The sequence below is a fragment of the Leptopilina boulardi genome, unplaced genomic scaffold (genome assembly GCF_019393585.1).
Source record: "Leptopilina boulardi isolate dan_hultmark-lab unplaced genomic scaffold, ZJU_Lbou_2.1 LbouV2_386, whole genome shotgun sequence".
NCBI classification, from domain to species: domain Eukaryota; kingdom Metazoa; phylum Arthropoda; class Insecta; order Hymenoptera; family Figitidae; genus Leptopilina; species Leptopilina boulardi.
Window position 1 is genome coordinate 1,694,066 of NW_026137958.1, and position 24,251 is coordinate 1,718,316.

General features: G+C 30.8%; 2 protein-coding genes across 3 annotated transcripts in view; one reads left to right on the forward strand and one right to left on the reverse strand.

Moving 5' to 3' along the window:
- The window catches only part of LOC127288455 (fringe glycosyltransferase), a 124,511-nt gene that overhangs the window by 87,037 nt on the left and 13,223 nt on the right, over window positions 1-24,251 (forward strand). The window contains exon 6 of one of the 2 annotated variants that reach the window (XM_051315920.1): window positions 10,738-10,820. In XM_051315920.1, the coding sequence (XP_051171877.1) occupies window positions 10,738-10,820 (83 nt within the window). Of the gene's footprint in view, window positions 1-10,734; window positions 10,821-24,251 lie in introns of both variants that reach the window. The other variant, XM_051315918.1, reaches the window with a different exon arrangement.
- The window catches only part of LOC127288415 (uncharacterized), a 261,749-nt gene continuing 250,969 nt past the window's right edge, over window positions 13,472-24,251 (reverse strand). The window contains exon 8 of the mRNA XM_051315832.1: window positions 13,472-14,071. The gene's annotated coding sequence lies outside the window, so the exon portion shown is untranslated. The remainder of the gene's footprint in view (window positions 14,072-24,251) is intronic.

A 24,251-nucleotide genomic window follows, 5' to 3' on the forward strand; every position in this document is an offset into this window, starting at 1 on the left:
TTAAAAAAGGTCTTCAAAGAAAGTATACATACATTTTTTATTCGACAAGAAACTAGATAACACAAACTGAATTTTTAACAATGAAAATTTCTTTCTCTGAAAAAAAAAGTTTCGCATATTTGATAAAATTTCGCTTCATTTAAATTTAGACAATCTTGTTTTTTAATTAACAGTCCATCTGTTAATTAAGAGAAATATTTAAATTTTTTATTTTCGCTTCAAGTTTATAAATCGATACTGAATTATTAATAATATTAATTAGTTATATTAATTAATTATTTCTAATTTGAATTAATATTTAGTATTTTTTTTTTAATGAAAATGCAATTGAATTGAATTTGACTTTAAAGACATGTAGAATTATTTGCATAGTTCACAAGCAGCCACGTGGCAGCGACAACTGACTCAAGTCTTCAGAGTCTGGCTGCAAGCGGACGCAAAGTGGTTTCTTCTTGTGAGGCCTATACGACAAGTACTCGTCCTATTTCTATCCTTCGTTGAAGAATTTATCTTGTTTACCAAGAAACTCGGACACTACGTTCCACATTCAAGATGTAAATGCACTTTCCCCTCAAGTAAAACTCGTTACCTTATCAGATTATTGATTTTTACTTTCGCTTTTGTCATAACGAGTACACATAATATAATTGAAAGTAATCAATTTATCGATAATATAATCTAATCAAGTAACTGGATCAAAATAATTTTTCCCTCTACAATTTTTTTAGTATTTTTTATTCACATACAAAAAAAAAAGTTTCCTTAGCTAATATTTAGCTAGTTTAGCTAAATCCAATTGCTATTATATAGATAGCAATTTGTGATAGCTGATACAATAATTAGCTTATTTCACTGTTAACATATTTTCTGTGGCAATTATTAGTTTAAACTAAAAATTAGTTATTTATTTAATAGCTAATAACTAAAGTAGGTAAATAGTAGTTACGGTATTTTATAGTAAATAGTTTTCCAATTTAATATGATTGTTCTTTTAGAAGAAAGCATTTTCTTAGAGGCATTTAATCAAAGTTCATAATCTAAAATTCCTTTAACGCTCAGGAAAAAATATGTTAGACTGGATTTGATTCAAGTTTGTAGATGAGAAATATTCTCGTCGAGATGTAACTGTATCTTATTAGATCTGAGATGATCGATCAAAAAACTGATCTTGAGGAACTATATATATAGAGAAGTCAATGTGTATATACTTGATTTTATATGTGTCTTACGGGGCCTTTCGACCCATACATTTCTTTAGTATTATTTTCTCTATATACACTGAAGAAAGACGAAAGATAACGACTATGGTGAACATTTTAAGAGAAGATATATTGAATGAAAAAAAAAAAAAATCACAGACAGATCGGTGGCAGTTTTGGATATCTGATAACCGTACTGTGTTGTAAATTGCCGTAGAAATAGGGATGTTATACGTGGACGACGATTATGCGTTACGGGATTACGTTCTCTATGGTCGGCTGAATAGCCCTAGGAGGCTTTATGTAGGATTTATAGCCAGAAGTGATGTACAAATTCTTCCTATATATATATATATATACACACCACTCCTCCTCCTGTCACTACCATTCGTGGCAATTAAACAAATTTTATTACACGCATAATTTTCCATGCACATATTATTTTACTTCTGTATTAATGTTCCAATTGAGGCATATTTTTAAGCAGACGGGGAAAAATTCAGTTTTCTTTATTTTTATCAATTTCCAAACTGATTCTTAATTGGAATTTTTTTATCACATATTTTTTTTATTGATACATACATTGAATAAAAAATTTATTTGCTTCAAATAATCGGTAGCTGTTAGCAAAAAAAAATTTTTGTAACAAATAGGGTTTATTTGGATCAGATAATATTTATTTGAACTAAATAATTTTTACATGAGCCCAATAGTATTTATTTGGACCAGTTATTTTTTACTTGGACCAAATAATTTTTATTTGGTCCAAAAAGTGTTTATTGGCACCAAATAATATTTACTCGTACCAAATAATTTTTATTTGGTCCAAAAAGTGTTTATTGGCACCAAATAATATTTACTTGTACCAAATAATTTTTATTTGGTCCAAAAAGTATTTATTGGCATCAAATAATATTTACTTGTACCAAATAATTTTTATTTGGTCCAAAAAGTGTTTATTGGCACCAAATAATATTTACTTGTACCAAATAATTTTTATTTGGTCCAAAAAGTGTTTATTGGCATCAAATAATATTTACTTGGACCAAATAATTTTTATTTGGTCCAAAAAGTGTTTATTGGCACCAAATAATATTTACTTGTACCAAATAATTTTTATTTGATCCAAAAAGTGTTTATTGGCACCAAATAATATTTACTCGTACCAAATAATTTTTATTTGGTCCAAAAAGTGTTTATTGGCACCAAATAATATTTACTTGTTCCAAATAATTTTTACTTGGACCAAATAATATTTATTTTTATCAGATTATTTTTATTTAGACCAAATAATATTCAATTGAACCATATAATTCTTCTTTGGACCAAATAATTTTTATTTTTCTCTATAAGAAAATTAATTTCAATTCTTTTTGTAATATGTAAAAATCATTTAATGTTTCTTTTTTTTTTTTTCGAGAACATTCATGTGTACAAAATTTTTCGGTATAGAATTTTTTTCTTGTATTAATTTCACTTGATCCTTTTTTTTCGTTAATTGGAAAAAAATTTTTTTGCTTCTCTCACGTCAATCTTTACAACGTTTTTTGAAATAACTGCGCATAAAAAAAAATGTACGCGCGAAATTGAATTTCGGTGTGAAATTGATCACATCGAGTGATAGATGTTTTATTGAGAAGGTGTATTAAGGAATTGAAAATATGACATAGCACTATATTATAGGTCCTGGAGGATAAAAGTATATAATAAATGCGAGACGATTTTTTGTGCTCGTTTGCGTCGCTACTTATAGGTTTCTTTTAACACTCACGCGTGCTCACTAACTGGCATTCTGTTCTTGGCACTATATTGGTTTCTTCTATATATATATATATATATATATATACAGTGTTGAGTTGATATCAGGATCTCAAATCTGTTCATTAGTCCTAATATACTGACCAGCCACCCACTCTCCATCAGATATTACCCATCGAGTCATTCAAAACCTTTTCGCATTACGGTCTCAGGAGAAAACGATACTTATATTCTCTCGTCGAGAAAGTTTCTATCTTGCTCGTCTTCACGTGCCAACTAACGGTGCAAAATCAAGATATTTAGTATATATCTGCCTCTTGTTACCTTAACGAACGATGTTAACTATTGTTTCAGACTATCAATTTCTTCTCGGGATTCTTCTTTTTTCATTCTTTTGATTTTTTTTAATCCTTTTTAATTCTTTTTATGTTTTTGATTCTTTTGACTTTTTTGATCTTTTTGATTTTGTCGCTTTTTTTGATTCTTTTTGATAAATTTAGTTAGAAATTTTATTAATGTAATTTGCCATCAGAATTAATTAATTGAAATAAAATTAATTGTTGGATTAATTTTGTACTTTAACTCTTCAAGAGGTCACGTTTTTTTCAAACGCGGAGCTTACACTGGGTGGTTGCCACCCATAATCATTTTCAAGTGGCTGTAATTTGGAAACAGTTAATTTACAGAAACAGCAAAAATTGTGGATACATTCTAATGTATCCGTATGGTTTAAGCAAAAATGTAAAATCTGTGTTATCGAGAAAAAAAATTTATAAAACTTTTTCTTCAGAAAAATATTGATGGGTGGCAACCACCCAATGTGATCTTGAAGGATTAAACTACACGAAGTAATGGAAATACATCTAAAAACTAAATTGTTAATATAAAACCAACAAATCTGGTTTGTAGTGACTTTTTCTTGTTTTCTTAACAGTTTTACTGTTCTCACAATTTTAAATTGTTACAAGAACAACAAAATCTAGTTCTATAATAACAATCCGATTTTCACGTGGAAAATAATAAATCAAATACGAACATAGATGAGTTTTCTTGGATTCAGTACTATTTTTTTTTTGTACTCAGTTTCTCATTTCAAAAAGAATTTAATTCCAGTTGAAAAATTAGGGTAATTCGATTTTAATGAGACTTTCGATGCTACTATATATATAAAGGAGTTACAAAAAAAAATCGAATGAAAGAAAAATCGTATCGTTTTGGCTAAAGCCAATCGCAGATTCGTAATTGGATTTAGCGTCTTCAGCAGTCCCACCGAGTTAGGAATGTAATTAGTCAGAGATTCAGGAGTAATCTCTTGGTGGAATCGGCACTGGTCCCTTCGTTACCGAACCAAAAGTGATTGCACATCAAGACAGAAACAGAGAGAGAGAGAGAGAGAGGTCAAATCATTACCAATACCCTCTCGATAATTAAAATTACAAACTGATTACTTTTATCAATTAATTTAAAAAAAAAAATATTAAAATTTATAAGATTTTAGCGTGGACATTTTGTGTGAGGAAAATCACGCGGATTGTGATGCACATATTAGAGTTGAACAATATATACGTGCGCCGAGTTGAAAGAAAAAAGTGGAGGGGGAGAGAAATGTTGTTTCTTTTGTCGAATTTAACATACCCCTCGTTGGTAACAATAAGAAAGTACATCAAGTGACCCATTGCTTCTTCTTTTCATCGTTTGAGGTCAACCTTATGCGACTTCGTGACTTTATACATATATATATATATATAATGTTTGCAATGTTATGTTATTCAAATTGTCGAGAGTCTACGTCTCGTCGCTCACCCCTTCTTCTCATCCATGCCGATTCCGAGAGAGAAAGAGAGAGAGAGAGAGAGAGAAAAAAAACCTGAGCGATAAAATCGCCTCTCTTCTATCGCGTGTGTATATCTAATAATGCTACGCTGGCCTTGCCCGGATATACAATACAACGGGAGCTAACTTCATGTATATATATACTTCTTTTCCGTCCATATTCCTCGCAAGTCTTTTATCTGTCATGTTTTCTTTTATTAAATCGTATCAAGCGAAGGACGTCTTATTTTTCGGAACAGTGACCTTTTATATTTTTCCGCCTTTTCTTCAAATTGAAATTTGGTTATTTTTTTTAATTATATTTGTTTATAAATCTTTTTTTCCCGTAGTCGTGCAGAACCCGTGTAGAAATTTTTCCAAGGCCCAGATCGGGGCCTAGACTGTCCTATTAGGGAATGAAACGCCGCGCCTGATGTGTCCCTGATTAGGAAATCAAAATTTTCTAGTTGCCCTGATTTGGCCCTGATCAGGTGTGGCGTTTCATTTCCTACTAGGGCCCTTTCTACAGTAGGGCAATTTCTACACGGGAAATTTTGAAGCTCCAAATCCGCATGAAACAGGGAATCCGATCGGGGCCACAGAAGAGCGCCCTACTTCAATCCGATTAAAACCGGGGCCCGACCAGGGCCTGGTTTGGTCCCGGTCGGTTTCCCTATTTCAACCAGGTCAGGAACAGGTTGGCGAATTTCTGCACGGGTAATGAAAAAAGGGTTATTTTCTGCTTTTTGGCCCATAAATAAATATTTATTTGGCTCTGACAATAAGACAAATACAGTAGGACTCCGGTTATCCAAGCTAATGTGGACCGGACCTACCTCGGATAATCTGAATTGTTATTACAATTTAACATTATTATTGTTTAAACAATTATTATTTATTACAAACGAGAAAATAATAGGGTCAGCCGGGGTAAATCCGAACGCTTTTAGTAAGTTTCAACAATAACATAACAATTTTATGGGGTAGAAAAAATTTTTGATAAATTACAATCGCAGGAAACTTAGCGTTCGTATTTACCTCGATACTTTGCAAATTTCCTAAAATACCGGGGTAAATACGAACGCCACTGTATTTCAGAAAAATCTTAGGGAAAATAAATTTAAAGTATTGCAATTGTTAAACTTATATAAAAACTCAAAAAAAATACGATAATAAACCTATATAATAATGCATCATATATAAATACAAAAATCAAACAGGTTAAAAATTAAAATGCATTACACAATTAAAACCTTCAATAACTTTATCAAATCATAACGGATTTTTGCAAAACTTGGTACAGAAAGAATTTTGGAGTCATTGAATGTAAATACAAAAATAAAAGTCAAATTTTTTAAATTCAAAATGGCGGATTCAATATGGCGGACTTTCCTAAAACTAATTTTTAAAAATGATCAAATTTGCTAACTCCAAATTCGTAATCAGCGACCCTGAAACCCCCCGAGTAACATTTTTCGAGCGAATCCAATGAATTTTTTAATTCTCGTCCGCCATTTTGAATTTTGAAAAACTGACTTCAAATTGGTAATCAGCGACCCCAAAAACCCTAGAATACCAAATTTTATTAAGATCCTGAAAAATTTTTTTCAACAAACCATTTGGCAAAAAAAGTGGAACACTCCTTCGAGAGAACAGAGATTAAGTTTCTGCTTATTAATTACTAACAAGGATACTTATAGAAAGAAAAACTTTTTTCTATGTACTTTTATAATGTTAAAATAATAGTGTAATCAAATAAAAACAATTTTATGTGGCTCTGATATAAAAAAAAATTATTGAAAATACCGTTCGGATTTACCCCGGTTTTCCAATTTTCCGGGGTAAATACGAACGGTCTGATATTATTAATAAAATTTTACAGAAGGCAAAAATCAAAAATAGTTTCTGTTCTAGTCTTCATTACAAACAATTATAAATAATAAAATGAATTTTTAGCTTCTTTTTTTCAAATACGAGACAAAATACTGAAAGAGTGTCATCTTTGATTTTCAATATTTTTTGCAATACTCGTTATCTTTGTTTATGCTGTTGCTAATTAACAAACGAAAAATGGAATAATACTTAGTATCTCTTGAAGATGATCTGAGGTAACAATTCTCATGTCTAACTTATTTTTTAAAATTTTAATTAAGCTGAAATAATTAGCGTTTGGATTTACCCCGGCTGACCCTATTGTATATATATTCCATAATAATTTAAACAATTTGAATTTATTAAAAATAAACTCTTTTTTATAAAAAACTAAAATTAAAAATAACGCAGATGACGTAGACTAGACTCAGATATAATACAGAATTTCCTACTGGGACACCACCTCGGATAAACGGGGTTTTACTGTAATATAACTTTTCTGCATTTAGAGAATAAAAATTTTAGTTATCAAAGCTTTAAATTTTTATACCGAATTTGGGGTAAAAGTTCTACTTTTTTCGTGTTATTTTTCCAAAAAGAAGAGATTTAGATTATATGTATAATTCTAAAAGAATTTAATCCAATTTTTGATAGATTTTGGTATTGTACAAGATATAATTTATGTATAATCAATAGTGTGCAAAGATCATTGAATTTTGAACAATACTCGAGAATTGTATGTATAGAATCATTGTAAGGACTGTTTATACGTACTCTTGTGGTAATTCAATTCGATTTCGAGGCTTTGATAGCTATCAGAATGACCATCGGTTTGTATATGTATACCAGGCTTTTCGAATCATAAAATAACCAAATGCACATATACTATTTCATGAATTGTTTCAACAATATATACACAATGCCTAGAATATGAGATACGATTTTGTAAAGTTTATAGTCGATTTTGAATGTATATATAAGTATTATACTATACGGTAAAGTTGATAATTCGCATTTGTGAGCTGAGAGCATCGTATAGCTTGTAATTAGGATCTATTTTGATGTTCGTCTCTCGCTCTCAAGTTGTAACTCGCCATATGTGAAGGGATAACAATTACTTTGATTTAGGAAGGAAGCACACTAATTTTTTTTTCTCCCTCTTTTCACCACAAAGATTATTGGCTTCGACGGGACTTTTAAATACAATCTCTCTCTCTTGACGTTGATTATGCTTCTCGAATGCAGTTAAAAGAAAATAGAATAAAAATCTAAAGACATTGATGTAACGTAAAACATTAAAAAAAAACGGTTATTTCTACTTGCTCCTTCTCTCTGGATGTATGCTATTAAAATAATCTGCGAATTATTTCTTTTTATTCTTTATACACTTGACACGGTATATTTTACTTGTCTCTGGATTTCTTTTCGATATTTTTTTGAAAAGAAAAATTGGTTTTTTTTCCCCTGAGTCACATATCAGGAAAAACTGTCAGTTTCAGAAATTGCAAAAGCATTTTTGTTTCAAATAGTTTCCTTGTGCATTTGTTTCTCAAAATGATGGGTTATTGTATCGAACAATTTCTAATCGGTTCTTTTGGCGAGTTGACCACCCTATTGTTCGAGAAAACTATATATATAAGTACCACACCCAACACACACTGTAAAAAGAAACGAATGGGCTGTCGACCGCCTGGAGCATGATACTATCAGCTCTGCTAGTTTAGCCTCCTAGAAACCGTGTTTAATGGCACAAGAATGAATCTCGAGAGTCTAGTATTGATGATCGATACTGCAAAATCGAACAATAATTTAGCACAAGTCACATTATATGTGACGACGAGAGAATGGGACCTTTCGTGAAAAAAAAATTGTAGGTTATGTTTAAGATTTTTTAACTGGTAAATATTCACAGAGAATTAACTCTTAATACAAAACATTTATTAAGTCTTCATTCCATTCTAGAAAATTTAATAAAAACTAAATTTTATTTTACCTAAAGAGAAACTTTCTGTCAAGGTAAAACATAACCTATAATTTTTTTTACCTAAGGTCCCTTCCCTCGTGGAACGTCACATATTCCTCCTAAAGATTCTTTACTCATTTCATTCCTTTCCTATAAACTGTTTTTTTGTGTCTCTCATTTTCAATTTATTTATTTACAGTAATAATTTTATAAATAAAATTATTTACAGTAATAAATTTAGGTAAATTAATAAAAAAATAAAAAAAATTATTATTAAACAATTGGAAGTGAAAAAAAGAACCGTTTTCTTTTTATTTTCCTTTTGATGACTAAAATAGTTACTTTCTTCAATAATTAATGACTAATTTCTTGGGACTTGAAAAATAATATCGAATAATTGATGGATTATTTTCTTATAGTCATATTCAATAAAATTACAGTTTTACTATTTTATTTTACATTTTCTTTTATTTTTTGGACATTTATTTTCTGTTAAATTTTTCTAAATATGGATTGTCAGGAGCGGAAAAAAATGGATATAAATATATTGGAAGCGTTTGTAATAATTTTTGCGTCAAAAGAGCAGAGAGATAATTTATGGATATAATAAAGCCGTCAGTTATGAGATATATAGAAAGAAGAGAATAAAATTGTTTTCCTTCTTTTGTAAAAAAGAAAAAAAAATCACAGTTCGATGATCGATGATCGCTTTTAAGCACAGCCTGCAGGCTAATTAACTATGTCACGTTTAACGAACTTCTGGGCACGTAAATTTTCTTCAGATTATAAATATTTAACTCAAGCAAATTAAGAATTTGTCTTTTTTAAAAAAAAGAAAGTCAGAGACGAGTTTTAGATCCTAGTGACAGAAGATCGATTAGACTCCCAAAAAAAATGTTTTTACTAATCATACCTAGTTTTTAAATTTTGATCGATGGATTCCTGATTTTTTGTATATTTAAAATTTCAATTTTTAGTTTTTATTTTACGATTTGTTTCCTAATTAAATTGAAGAAAGAAACAAAATGAAATTAAAAATTGATCGATGGTTTCATTTTAAAAATAAAATTTTTAGTTTTTATTTTACTATTTCTTTTCTAACTAGTAGTAACAAATTTCTAATAGTACACTGAGAAAAATGTTTAGTCAGAGCAACCAAAATTTGATTGGGCCAACAAAAAAATTTTGTTGGTATTTAAGCAACCAAACTATTTGGTTGAGTGTTTTTTGTTGGCATAACAAAAATGTTTGGTTAGCTCAACCAATTTTTTTTTGTTAGGTCAACAAAAACATTTGGTTGATCAAACAAACATTTTTTTTTGTAAAATTAAAAACTGGACTACCCATTCTTGTGAGAGATTTAAACTAACTGTTCTCTTAAGCTATGAGCTGAGGTGTGAATCAAATTATTTGGTTGTCGCAACCAAATTTTGGTTAGGACAACAAACGATCATTTGGTTTTTTAGACCAAATTATTTTGTTGTGTTAACCAAATTATTTTGTTGTCGTAACCGAATTTTGGTTGGAATTTAAAAATGTTCAACCAAATAATTTTGTTGGCCTAACCAAATGTTTGGTTGAGATAACTCTACGACTTTGTTTCAGCCAACCAAAATTTGGTTACAAGAACCAAAATTGCCTAATCAAACAATTTTGTTGCAAACACTAAATTTTTTTTCTCAGTGTAATAAAGTAACTATTAAATTTCTCTATATTAAATTGAAAGAAAAAAAGAATGAAAGGAAAATATTATAAAAATTCATGATGAGAAAGTATTTAATGTCAGGATTAATATATAAATTAATTAAATTTACGATTGAATCAATAACAATCAGATATATACAATCTTTGATTGAAATTTTTGATAATACAAGAAAAAAATGCCAATCTGAATATTATTGTCTCGCCTCAAATATACAAAACGAACATCAGATGGATCGATTTATCGAATATGATCGATCGATCGATGATCAATCCAAATGTGCAAATGATCGATACGTCACGCAATTACTCTCCCTTCGATCGTGATTTTGCAGGTCTCTTATAATAATAATAATAATTTTTCTTTTTTAGTGACAAGCAATCAAATGATCAAGTCTTATATATATATTTTATTTTTCTCTGTTGCAGCAGAAGGTCAAATTCTGGTTCGCCACGGGTGGCGCCGGTTTTTGCATCAGCAGGGCGCTCGCACTCAAAATGATACCGGTGGCTGGGTGAGTCCACACTTTTATTATTATCTTCGATCTACATCTCTCAGTGAGGTGATCTATGGCTCGTAAGCGGCGCGAACAAGGGACCCCCTGAAAGAGATCTATCGATCCGCTTAATACTCTAATTTTTTAATTTCCTCAACGACAAAAAAATTAACGAATAACTCTACTGTTGCGTCCCACTTTTTTTTTTTTTATTTTTTTATTCAGTATAAATATAACGAAAAAGATTTATTGATTAAATTAATACAATTTTTTTAAATTTTAATTCAAAACAATTATAAATTTGTTTTTTTTTTTAATTATTTTTCTTTTATTTTTTGTTTATTATTTATTTATTACGTTTCTTTATTTAATCCCGTCAAGAAGTTTTGAAAGGGCCCTGGCAGGGCCCACGTCAGGATGCTCCAAATTCGCATGAAACAGAGAACCCGATCGGGGCCACAGAAGAGCCTTATTTCAACCCGATTAACATCGATTAAAACCGTGGTTCAGGCCCAGTCGGTTCCCTGTTTCAACCAGGTCAGGGCCAGGTTGACGAATTTCTACACGGGATGTAATTAGTATTATTTAATTTAATTATATAATTTTTTAATTACTATTTCCCGTGTAGAAATTGCCTTACCAGGGCCCTAGTAGGGAATGAAACGCCACACCTGATCAGGGCCTAATCAGGGCGAACAGAAAATGTGGATTTTTGTAATCAGGGCCACACCTGGCGCGGCGTTTTATTTCCTAATAGGGCAGCCTGATCCAGCCCCGATCTGGGCCATGGCAAAATTTCTGCACGGGTTACTTATAATTTAATTACTATTTACTTATCATTCAATTATTACTATTTAATTATCATTTAATTATTATATTCTTTAAATTATTATTATATTCATTTTATTACTTTTCATTCTTGTTTTAATTTAAAAGATCAGTTACAATAACGGCTTTCTTATCATATTGTATATAAAAGAAAAACATTCGAATGCGTATTCCTTCCTGGGGGATATAATTTTTTTTTTACTTGTTTTATTTTCTTTGTATTATGTTGAACTCGATTCAGTTTAAAACTTTCTTTCATGGCGAGTTCTTCGGGGTTTTTTTTGTAACGATTTTTGTCGCATTATATCAATGCCGATCAATCGGTGAACTCTTGTTCGTTTATTTCGTGTTCAATAAAAAAAAAAACAACAAGGGGAGGTGGGGGGTCCCTTGGAATCAGACGCGATTGGTCACGCATGACACGCATGACGCGCGTCGTTGCGAGTCAACGATTTTACACAGAGGTCGCCTCGAGCCATGGACCATGAAAACGTACTTTAACAAACTGACATACGGCTCCATTGTCTGCAATTTACCCCTTTTTTCCGAATTTTAATTCACTGTCCATTTTTTTTTCTATTCGAAAATTTATAAATTTTTAATTATTCATTATTTGAAAAATATTTATTTTTTTATTTAATTTACTAGTATTTTTAAAACTAGTTTTAGTAACTATTTTATAAATTAGTATTTTTAGTAACTCATAAAAAATTACAATCGAACAAATAGTCGGATGATTTATATAATTTTATTTAAAAAAAATTTGATTTTCAAAAATGTCATTGAAGGAAGAAAATTATAAAAATAAATTAAATTGTTTATAAATGGACAATCTTGAGACATAAGTTACACGCTGGTTTATGTTTGTGTTGTTTTTTTTCGGTGACGATCTATTCAAGCTGAACTCAATCTTCTGAATAAGGATGTAAGGCTCATCTTTTTACGGCACTCGTAAATCAGTATTTATATTGCTCTCGATTGTTTGTCGTGGGATCTTAAGAATGCCACTGCGCACGATGTTGTCTGTAAAAGAGTTCAAGCATTGTTCTTATCATCATAATTATATCGCACACACCACAAACATAAATTACGCATTTCTAGATTTTTACTTAAGTCAATTCTCCATAAAGATAATAATAACTTTCACATTTAAAAAGTCGGAGAAAATAAAAACCTTTTTTATTATTCATTATTTGCCAATACAATGTTTATATGTATAGCAAAAGTTGTTTTTGGATTTTTAAAACACTTTTTTTTTCTATGTGTAATTTAAAAATGATTATGGGACATTTTTTTTCTTTGAGAATTATTCAAGAGTCGAGTTTAGTGACGGTTAGCAGCTGCTTGAATTATTAAATTTACTCGAGTCTTGGTAAATAATGATATTCCCTCTTGAAATCTAGTGTCGAGTGTGTCGTCGCTTATTCTCGAGAGAGAGAGAGAAAGAGAGTGAGATAGAGAGAACTCTTGAAAACCGGGACTAAAAGTGATTTCGTCATCTTTGCAAACGACGATTAACGAAGTGGACCATTTGACGAAATTAAACACTCGAGATGAATTTCTTCCTACGCTCAAGGGTTGTTTTTTTCTTCATTTCATATCTTGTGGCATGACTAAACATTTTTCTTCACATATAAATCAAGTTTCATTTTTTTTACCTTCTACCGGTTTTTATGCATCGTTTTTTTTTGTTTTTTTTAAATTTTTGATTATATTATTTATCAATATATTTATAAAACAATTTTTCCAGGATTCTGGATAAATAATTTTATCCTGAGAAAATTATTTTATAATTATTTTTAATGGATAGAAAAATTATAAGTATTAATAATAACATTTTTATTTTATTTATTATTATTTAATTTTTAACATAAATAAATATTTGATATTTATTGAAAGAATATCATGAGAGAATTTTTAATATATCGTTCATGAAAGTTTATAAATGTGGAAACGTAAAGAATTTTTTTCAAAGGAACTAAAAAAAAAGGGTATAAAAGTAGGAAAAAAAATGTAAAAACTGTATATAATTAACTCTCTTGATGTTTTGGTAGAGTTTTGTTTTTCCCTCTCTCTCTCTCTGTGTGTGTTCATTGATTTGACTTTCGTTGGGAGTCTTATCGATGAATCTCTCTTTGATCCATGAGGAAGGTTCTTTTCGGCTCATCCACTTCCTCTTTATGCAGTTTTTTCGGTTCCTTCAACATTTTGCCGCGTAACTCCTGAACTCCTTATATAGGGGATGGGGGGGGGGGTAAGCAGAGAGGGACCAAAGAGAGATCATGCGACGACCAAGAAGTCCAGGGTGATCCGGCAAAAAGCTCGGCACCTGGGAGGGCTTTTGAGTCACTCATTCGCTTCCTCAGAACTTAATATGCCCTTCCTCCTTCTTCTCCTCCTCGTCTCACCTCCCTTAGCTTTTAACTTGACTGCCATATAATCTGCGAACATAGAGAGAAAGATTTTGTGTATGTAAGATAGAGAGAGATATAGAGAGGAAAAGAGAAAATCAAGAATTCGAGTGTATTAAACCGCTTTTTCATTCAAGGACATTTTTTTTCTTAAAATTACTATCATGAAATGATGCATTAAAAATTAAAACTTCATTAGATCGAATTTTTATAGGATACAATTTCATTTTTCAATTTAATATAGTACTCACCCCTCGTAAGTAGTGATTACTTACCACTCAGAAGTACTCACACCTCATGAGTTTCTATTATTACTAGTTTGAATTATTAATAACTATAATTTTTGTATTATAAACTACTAATAATTACAATTTTGACAGTTTTAATTACTGATCATTCATAACTCATTCGTGAGACAATAGTAAGTACTCATTCGTGACTCAATTGTGAGTACTCATTCCTGAGTATGCATGAGTGACTTACGAATAAGTCATAAATCACAATTCACTCATTCTTTACTAAATCGTAAGCCATCATTGACCCAATCGTAAATCATTCGTCACTCATTCGCGAATTATTCATGACCAAATCGTAAACAATAAGTAACTCAACCTTAAGTTATCAGTGACCTAATCGTAAGTCTTTCATGACTCAGTCATGTGAAATTCGTGACGAATTAGAAATGACCCTTGCAAAATACTCACAAATTGAAAATGCTCCTCGCGAAAGAATCACGAATTAGAAACGTGCCTCATGGAACAGTCACGAATTTGACATGCGTCTCATAAAAAGTCACGAATTAGAATTACTCATAAGAAAAAAGTCATGAATAACAAATACTCATACGAAAAAAGTCACGAATTAGAAATACACAAAAGAAAAGAGTCACGAATTAGAAATACACCTAAGAAAAGAGTTACGAATCAGAAATTTACTTCGCTAAAAGTCATGAATTAGAAATGCACCTAAGAAAAGAGTCACGAATTAGAAAGGCTCCTAAGAAAAGAGTTACGAATTAGAAATGCTCTGGAGAAAAAGTCACGAATTAGAAATTTACTTCGCGAAAAAGTCACGAATTAGAAATGCTCCTAAGAAAAAAGTCACGAATTAGAAATTATCCTAAGAAAAGTCACGAATTAGAAATGCTCTTAAGAAAAAAGTCACGAATTAGAAATGCTCCTAAGAAAAAAGTCACGAATTAGATATTTACTTCGTAAAGAGTCACGAATTAGAAATGCTCCTAAGAAAAAAGTCACGAATTAGAAATGCTCCTAAGAAAAGTCACGAATTAGAAATGCTCCTAAGAAAAGTCACGAATTAGAAATGCTCCTAAGAAAAAAGTCACGAATTAGAAATGCTCCTAAGAAAAAGTCACGAATCAAAAATTTCTAATTCGTGACTTTTTTCTTAGGAGCATTTCTAATTCGTGACTTTTTACGAAGTAAATTTCTAATTCGTGACTTTTTTCTTAGGAGCATTTCTAATTCGTGACTTTTTACGAAGTAAATTTCTAATTCGTGACTTTTTTTTTCTTATGAGCATTTCTAATTCGTGACTTTTTCTCGAAGTAATTTTCTAATTCGTGACTTTTTTTCTTAAGAGCTTTTCTAATTCGTGACTCTTTTCTTAGGATCATTTCTAATTCGTGAATATTTTCTTAGGTGCATTTCTAATTCGTGACTTTTTTCTTAGGAGAATTTCTATTTCGTGACTTTTTCGCGAAGTAAGTTTCTAATTCGTGACTCTTTTCTTAGGTGCATTTCTAATTCGTGACTCTTTTCTTAGGAGCTTTTCTAATTCGTGACTCTTTTCTTAGGAGTTTTTCTAATTCGTGACTTTTTCTTAGGAGCTTTTCTAATTCGTGACTCTTTTCTTAGGTGTATTTCTAATTCGTGACTTCTTAGGCACGTGTCTAAGTCGTGACTTTTTTAAGTTTTATTTCTAATTCATGACTTTTCACGAGGCGAATTTCTAATTAGTGATTCTTTTACGATGCGCATTTCTAATTCGTGGCTCTTTCACGAGTTGCATTTTTATTCATGAGTAGTTGAGTATTCACAAATAAGTGACTAATCACAGTTATTCTTGAGTCATTCATGATTCGTAACTATTAATTCATGACTCACGTGACTAGTGGTTTGTGATTCGTGACTAGTGACTTGTAATATGTGTTTTGTATTTTTTGATGTGCTGTGTTCTGTGATTCGTATTTAAGAGAAATAAATAAAATTAATTAAAATTACAGAATAAATTTTTAATTGTGTTCTTTTTTTCTCCTTATTTTGGGTGTGATCACCATTTAATTGGCTCAAATAATAATTGTTTGATACAAATAAATTTAATCATAGTCAAGTAACAGATTATTTGAATGAAATAAATTGTTTTTTCAGTGTAAAAAGAAAAAATGAAATATTTTTCAACTTGATTGCATATATATGTAAGACTATATAATAAGAAAAATGGAAAAACACGCGTATCAGAAATTCTAAGCACCCAATCAGATAGAAGCAACGGTGCTTCTTTCTTTAGTTAAAAAAGAATGGCGGCGTAATTACCTCGTTCTCACATTTCCTCGCAAACAAGTGTGTGCCTCATTCTTCACACACACCGTATGGTATTAGATGCACCACATGTGTGGAGAAAAGCGATCGGTAGTTGAGATAATTCGCAAACCTATATCTTCCTCTATATCTTACTCTCTTGAAGTGTATAGATATATATATGTATGTAGTATGCGGAGTTTAAAAAAGGAATAATGAGAGAGATAAAAACAAAGTTAGTTTGCTCTTGATATCCCGATCAACTGAGAACTTGGACCATTTATCACATTTAAACGTAGCCGCACACCTGTCTCTATATATACTATATATATATATATAAAACCCTCTTGAGTGCATACAGCTTCCTTATATGCGAGGTGGAGGCTCGTCGATTCTCGCGCTGAATCCTTTTAGCAACGTTTCATTTATTTACACCTTTCAAAAAGTCACGCTCATTCTCGACACAAATGATTTTATCACTCGAAGGACATCTTGAATTTAATAAATGACAAATTGACGAACAGAATGTGTTAATGGTCACGGTTGATGTGATTTTTATTCACATCCTTCTCTTTTTCACTATCCTTTAGTATAACAAAAATTTACATATTTTTATGTATATTTTATGTGTTTTTTAAAGTGAAATTTTTTTTACTTTTTGTATAGTGTTGAAATGTTTTTCTTAAAAATAAAATTTATGTAAACATTACATATTGATAAAAGATATTATATATGGGTGAATCTCTCGAAAAGGACAAATGCTGAATTAAGAAAAAAAAAAAAAAAAAAGTTCAAAACCACTGTTATGACTATTGCTATGTGAAGAGAAGGACCTAAATAAGTCTCTAAAATACGTTGTTACGATCTTTATGAACATTATTGTTTAAAAAATAATTGTTTAATATAAAATAATTGTTTAATATTTTGTCACCGATACAATGATCGAATCCGTTTAAATCTTGTTACTCGAGGGTTTTTGGGGTCGCTAAACACGAATCCGGTGTTAGTTTTTCAAAATTCAAAATGACAGATCCAATATGGCGGACGACAATTTCAAAAATCAGTCCAATTTACTTGAAAATGGTTATTCGGGGGTTTTCGGGGTCGCTGATTACGAATTTAAGGTCCGTTTTTAAAAATTCAAAATGGCGGACGACAGATTTAAACATCCATCCAATTTACTTGAAAATAGTTACTCAGGGGTTTTTGGGGTCGCTGATTACGAATCTGGAATCAGTTTTAAAAAATTCAAAATGTCGGACAATTATCTTTTAAATCTATTTAATTGGCTTCAATATCGTTAATTAGGGGGTTTCAATAACGGTGAACACAAATCTGAAGGTAACCCAAGTAACCATTTTCAAGTAAATTGGATTGATTTTTGAAATTGTAGTCCGCCATATTGGATCCGCCATTTTGAATTTTGAAAAACGGACCTCAGATTCGCAATCAGCGACCCCAAAAACCTCCGAGTAACCATTTTCAGGTCAATCGGATCGATTTTTGAAATTGTAGTCCGCCATATTGGATCCGCCATTTTGAATTTTGAAAAACGGACCTCAGATTCGTAATCAGCGACCCCAAAAACCTCCGAGTAACCATTTTCAGGTCAATCGGATCGATTTTTTAAATTGTTGTCCACCATATAGGTTCCGCCATTTTGAATTTTTGAAAACGGACTTCAAATTCGTAATCAACAGACGAAAATCTTGAAGGAACGATTTCGTTTGATTTTTTTAACATTATTATTCGATAATATTACATGTTCTTTTTTTTTGACATGGCCCCCTTTGACCCCCCGTAATTCCGAAAGGGGGCATATGCTCATCTTGAAATTTTGCAGGGATTATTGGGTCATCATATGTTACCATTTGGCATAAAGAAAGTTTCAAAATTCGAGGTACGAAAAAGGTGCATTTTTTTGCATGAGGCTTTATAATCGATGGATGTGACTAGCGATCACGGAGGGGAGTTTTCTTCCTTTAGGCGTAGCCAAAATTTATTGATTCTAATATAAAAATAATAAATTTTATAAAAAAAAGTAATAATAGTTTTCGCGATATTTAAAAGAATATTCTAAAAATTATTAATAATATTTATTATTTATTTATCAAAAAACTAAATTTAAAGTGGCCACGGAGGGGAGTTTTTTTGTGTCGACGAACATTGCGAAACTGAAAATCTTTCTGACACTTATTGTTTTCATTTCTTTCATGATGTTGTGTACTGACCAAAACAACATCGTCACTGTAAACACTTTTGAATTCTTCATTTCTCAATTATCATTTTTTTTTTCATTTACTCATTATATTTGTAATTGGTCACGGAGGGGAGTTTACTTTGCGAACAAAACTTATTTAATTCTAGGAAAAAATATTTTACAAATATTCTGTTTTACACTTTATAAATCAATTATAAATAATGTAATTAGTAGATGTTACTAGACAAAAGATGTTTTCCTATTGCAGTATGAATGCAATAATTCTTCTTTAAATAAAACTTACTTCGCGAACGGTAACGGAGGGGAGTTTTTACACTATATAAACATGATTATATTCAATTATTTAAAATTGTCAATTTTTTTTTATAAAATCTTATTAAATTCTGTTGACTTCTATAATAAGGCCCGCAACATTTTCAATTATTATAATTATTTATTAAAAATAATGTCATGAACGTGTCATTTGTCCTTTTTGTGAGAATGACCCATATGCGAATTTTTTCTACACTTTTCTTCTTAATTTAGGGACAGCAAATAAGTTTCAATTCTCAATTTTTGTTTAGCTAACTTTTTAGCAGCACTAACAAATATTGTAGTTGCTGAAGCAAATTTTTCCAGCTATTCGTTTTATTCTTCTTTGCATATTATTAAATTTATACACCTTTCTCAGATTCAAAAATTGATTTAAAAAAACGATTTCTTTGTTTTAAAGAATTTTTTTCTGGGTGTATAGTATATGTGAAACAAAGAAGATTTTATACTTGAAGATAAGAAAAAATTAGAAACTTAATTGGGGAGAAAAAGAAAAGAAGAATGAATACAATAAGTCATATCTTTCGTGTGCAAGGAAGTTGAGAGAGAATTTAATGAACTCTTTTTATTTTTTCGTTGTATATATATACAATAAAGAGAGCAAATTCTATCTATACTGTGTTTTAAGGCGAAATCTCTCTCTCTCTCTCTCTCTCTCTCTCTCTTTCTTACTCTACTGTCAAGTGTGTGAAGGAGGCAAAGGCATATACAACATATACATATATACGTAGGCGGCAATCAGCCTTTCGTCTTGGTTCCATTGTGATGAGCGGCTTCTTACTTCGCGGTTAATTAAGACCCTCCACGCTTTGAGAAGCAACCATTATCCGTCTTTGTTTGCCCCGATTGACGGTTAATACGAGAACCAGGCCTATACCCGCGACTAAAACACGTTCTCTCTCCATCGACATCTATTCACGCATGTAGGACGCGCTTTTAAGTATATTTAATGGACACGGACTTTGCGTAATAAAAAAAAAATTTTGCCATGGAAGAGAGAGAAAAAATTATTTCTAATTGCCGCATCAATGATTTGATCCTGTACGAAGAGATACAGGGATTTAATACAATTTTTTTGAAATGAAAATATAAAAAATTACCGACGCAGAAATCTACCTTACCATCAGTCGGCAGGGTAGATTTCTATGTCGGTAATTTTTTATATTTTCAGTTTTTAAAAATATTTACTCTAATGTGAAATAACCCTAATGATAGCAACTATTTATTTCAACATTCATTTACACAAATTGTTATTTAATAAAAATTATAAAAATAAATATACTTACAAAAATATACTTACTTCTTTTAAAGAAATCTTCGTTTTGAATGAAGAGGAGCTCTTTTTCTTCTCTCTCTATATATGCGTCTCATTACAAATAAAAAATCGTACGTGATTATAATCACTGCAAAATTTTTCCACAGTTGGAGCCCTTAAGGTGTATCACTTTTTTTTCATTCTTTTCTTTTTTTTAAGAAAGAAGAATTTTTGTCCTGTTATTTACAGTGATTCTTTCTCTCTCTTTTGTGCACGCAAACCGTGTAACGTGAGAACGCGTCGCAAAGATAGCTGGTTCGCTGGGCGAAATAATTGCTACCATAGGAAACACTGCATCCGGACAAGCAAAAGTACAATTACGTGTTTGAACTAACATTATATACCTGAAATCAAAGAAGTAATTTGAAAAAAAAATCGTTTTACTTTTTATATTTATCTTTTAATTATTATTGTTATTTGGATTTCTCATTTCCCATCAGTAAATATGATATTTATTATAGAGCAGGTGATTCAATTAGATCGAATTCTTTTCTTTTTTAATGTATCAAGCTTTATAATATTAATTTTCGTAATTTTAATTAATAACATTGAAGTTATCCCAAGATAGTACTCTGTAAAAAAAAGGTATGGAATACTTTTTGATATGTCAAACACAGCATCCGAGCTACGATGGACCAAAATACGATATGTGATATTTATTACATGTCTCTACTTTTTATAATAGGAGTTTGTAAATTTTTCTTAAAATTAAAAAAGAATTATTTCCCTCTTTGATATATATTTGAAAATAAAGTCAACTGCTTTATTTAAGTTGAGGCATTAATCAAAAATTTAATCAGAAAAGTTCCGTGTTCTCCATTCTTTATAAATAATCGAGAACCGTCAATTTATAATTAAAATATCGAAACTTGGTTAAAAGAGAGGAGGCTTGAAACTTGGCTTATCTATCAATGGGAGACACTGATATCGATATCGATCGGAAGGCCGTGAGGAACTGCGCAACTTTACGACAAGAAGAAGAAGGTATATAGTAAAAAGAGAAGAGTTTGCAGGATTTAATAGAATTGAGACGTAGAGGATTTTACAGATAAGAATAGTTCGAGTGTACGCACGTAAAGGGTTATATAGGTATAGAATATATATATATATATATATATACAACTCGTAATTCGTCGCTATCTCATCGGACGGATTTCACGCGAAGATTCTCGGCGTAAAACCTCAAAGGAATTGAGTCTGACTGCCCGCGCGACTACTGTATATATATACCTATACAGTTGAGAGTTGAAATCGACTTCGCCACTACCGATCTATAGATCACCCTACTCGATCCCAGGCCATATAGGAATGCCCAAATTGGTTTTACGATCCGCGGTTGGTCTGAACGATTGCTATAAGCCCAATGATCGCTATACGAGGAAAGAATCCAATTAGGGGCGTAATAATGGAATGATCGAGTGGACGTAAACTGTTCGTCTCCATTTGGATTGCTTCTCTTTTGTTTTTTTTTTCACTCTCCCTTCCCAAAAATGACATACCATTACCGTAAATGAACTAAAACGACGCTATTAGCCAAAACATTGTAAGAGCACTTAAATCTTTGATTTCTATTAATACAGACGCTAACGATTAGCTGAAAAAAATTTGCTACAGCAACTAAAATATTTACTGGAGCTGCTAAACACGCAGCAATTTAAGTTGCCTATATAGTAACGATTGTTATGGAAACAGTTGCCATGGAAACGGTTGTTATGGAAACAGTTGCTATGATAATTTTTTTTCTCCGTGTACTTCCAATAGAAAATAGAATGATAAAAAGAAAATTCATTTTGAATTTTTGAATGTAAAATTATAACCCTAAAAAATTATTGGATTATTTTTTCCAATTTGAAATGATATACAAGTTTTTGTATATGTGAAATCTGAATTCTGAGTATCTCTCTCTCTCTCTCTCTTTCGAAAAAAGTGAATCTCTGCGATCAAGTGCAGGACAACAAATCTATTCGCCGTGATTTATCGTTTCTTTGAAGATGCGCTGTATTTCTCACGTTTGTGATATGTTGGACCCAAAATTGGCAGAGGAAATTTTCATCGGTGCCAATTAGGAACCAAAGAAGAAAGAGGGAAGCCGTATAGTGCGTTTAATTAACATTTTCCGTTTCGATTGGTCCGTTCGTATGTCTCCTTTCTCTCTCTCTCTCTCGACGCAAATTCACGGGGCACTCATTAGCGAATACCATTCGGTAGATTCTCAAATCCCTTCTCTACCGACCTTTTTAATTGGGCAGATTAGTCCCAGAAATCGCAGTCGCCAATTCCATTGCTCTTCTCTTCTGGGTCCTTTCCGGACAGTGGTCCTGTCTTACCACAACGTGAAACCCTTGTCCTTTCGGCATATACTATATATATATATAGGGCCCCGCGGGGACAACGACAGCGGTGCGGAATATCGGCCTCGTTAAAATTCCCTGGCGACGAAATCGAAATTTCGAGGTTAAGTGGGTGAAAGAGCGACGAGAACTCGTCTTATTGTCTACTATAATTTTTGTTTCTTCTTTTATTCTTTCGTCGCATTTCTTTCCAAGTTTTGTGAACACACACACAACAACAGTGGCGTCGAAAAATACAGTGTCAAAAGCCTTCTCTAAATTCAATTGTCTCTCTCCTCCACTTTTAATTAGGCGTCAACGAATTTACATTATCTGAGAAAACAAAGTCTCTTTAAATTAAAGAAATTTGTGGCTCTGTGCTCTCTAAAATACGGAGTGAAAAGTTTTTTTTAGTTTCTTCTTTTAGTAAAAAAATATTTTTTTGAAAATAAAAACCTTTTAATTAAGATAAATATTTTTAAAAATTTAGGTAAAAAAAACTTATGTTTAATGAAAATTCTCTTTACTTAGAATTCGGCTAAATAAAAGTTCTGTTAAATGGAAATTCTGCTAAATACGAATTTAGCTAAATAAAAATTCTATTCAATGAAAATTCGTTGCTTAATAAAATTTCACGTTAAATAGAAATTCTGCTAAATACGAATGTAGCTAAATAAAAATTCTATTCAATGAAAATTCGTTGCTTAATAAAATTTCACGTTAAATAGAAATTCTGCTAAATACGAATTTAGCTAAATAAAAATTCTATTCAATGAAAATTCGTTGCTTAATAAAATTTCACGTTAAATAGAAATTCTGCTAAATACGAATTTAGCTAAATAAAAATTCTATTCAATGAAAATTCGTTGCTTAATAAAATTTCACGTTAAATAGAAATTCTGCTAAATACGAATTTAGCTAAATAAAAATTCTATTCAATGAAAATTCGTTGCTTAATAAAATTTCACGTTAAATAGAAATTCTGCTAAATACGAATTTAGCTAAATAAAAATTCTATTCAATGAAAATTCGTTGCTTAATAAAATTTCACGTTAAATAGAAATTCTGCTAAATACGAATTTAGCTAAATAAAAATTCTATTCAATGAAAATTCGTTGCTTAATAAAATTTCACGTTAAATAGAAATTCTGCTAAATACGAATTTAGCTAAATAAAAATTCTATTCAATGAAAATTCGTTGCTTAATAAAATTTCACGTTAAATAGAAATTCTGCTAAATACGAATTTAGCTAAATAAAAATTCTATTCAATGAAAATTCGTTGCTTAATAAAATTTCACGTTAAATAGAAATTCTGCTAAATACGAATTTAGCTAAATAAAAATTCTATTCAATGAAAATTAGTTGCTTAATAAAATTTCACGTTAAATAGAAATTCTGCTAAATACGAATTTAGCTAAATAAAAATTCTATTCAATGAAAATTCGTTGCTTAATAAAATTTCACGTTAAATAGAAATTCTGCTAAATACG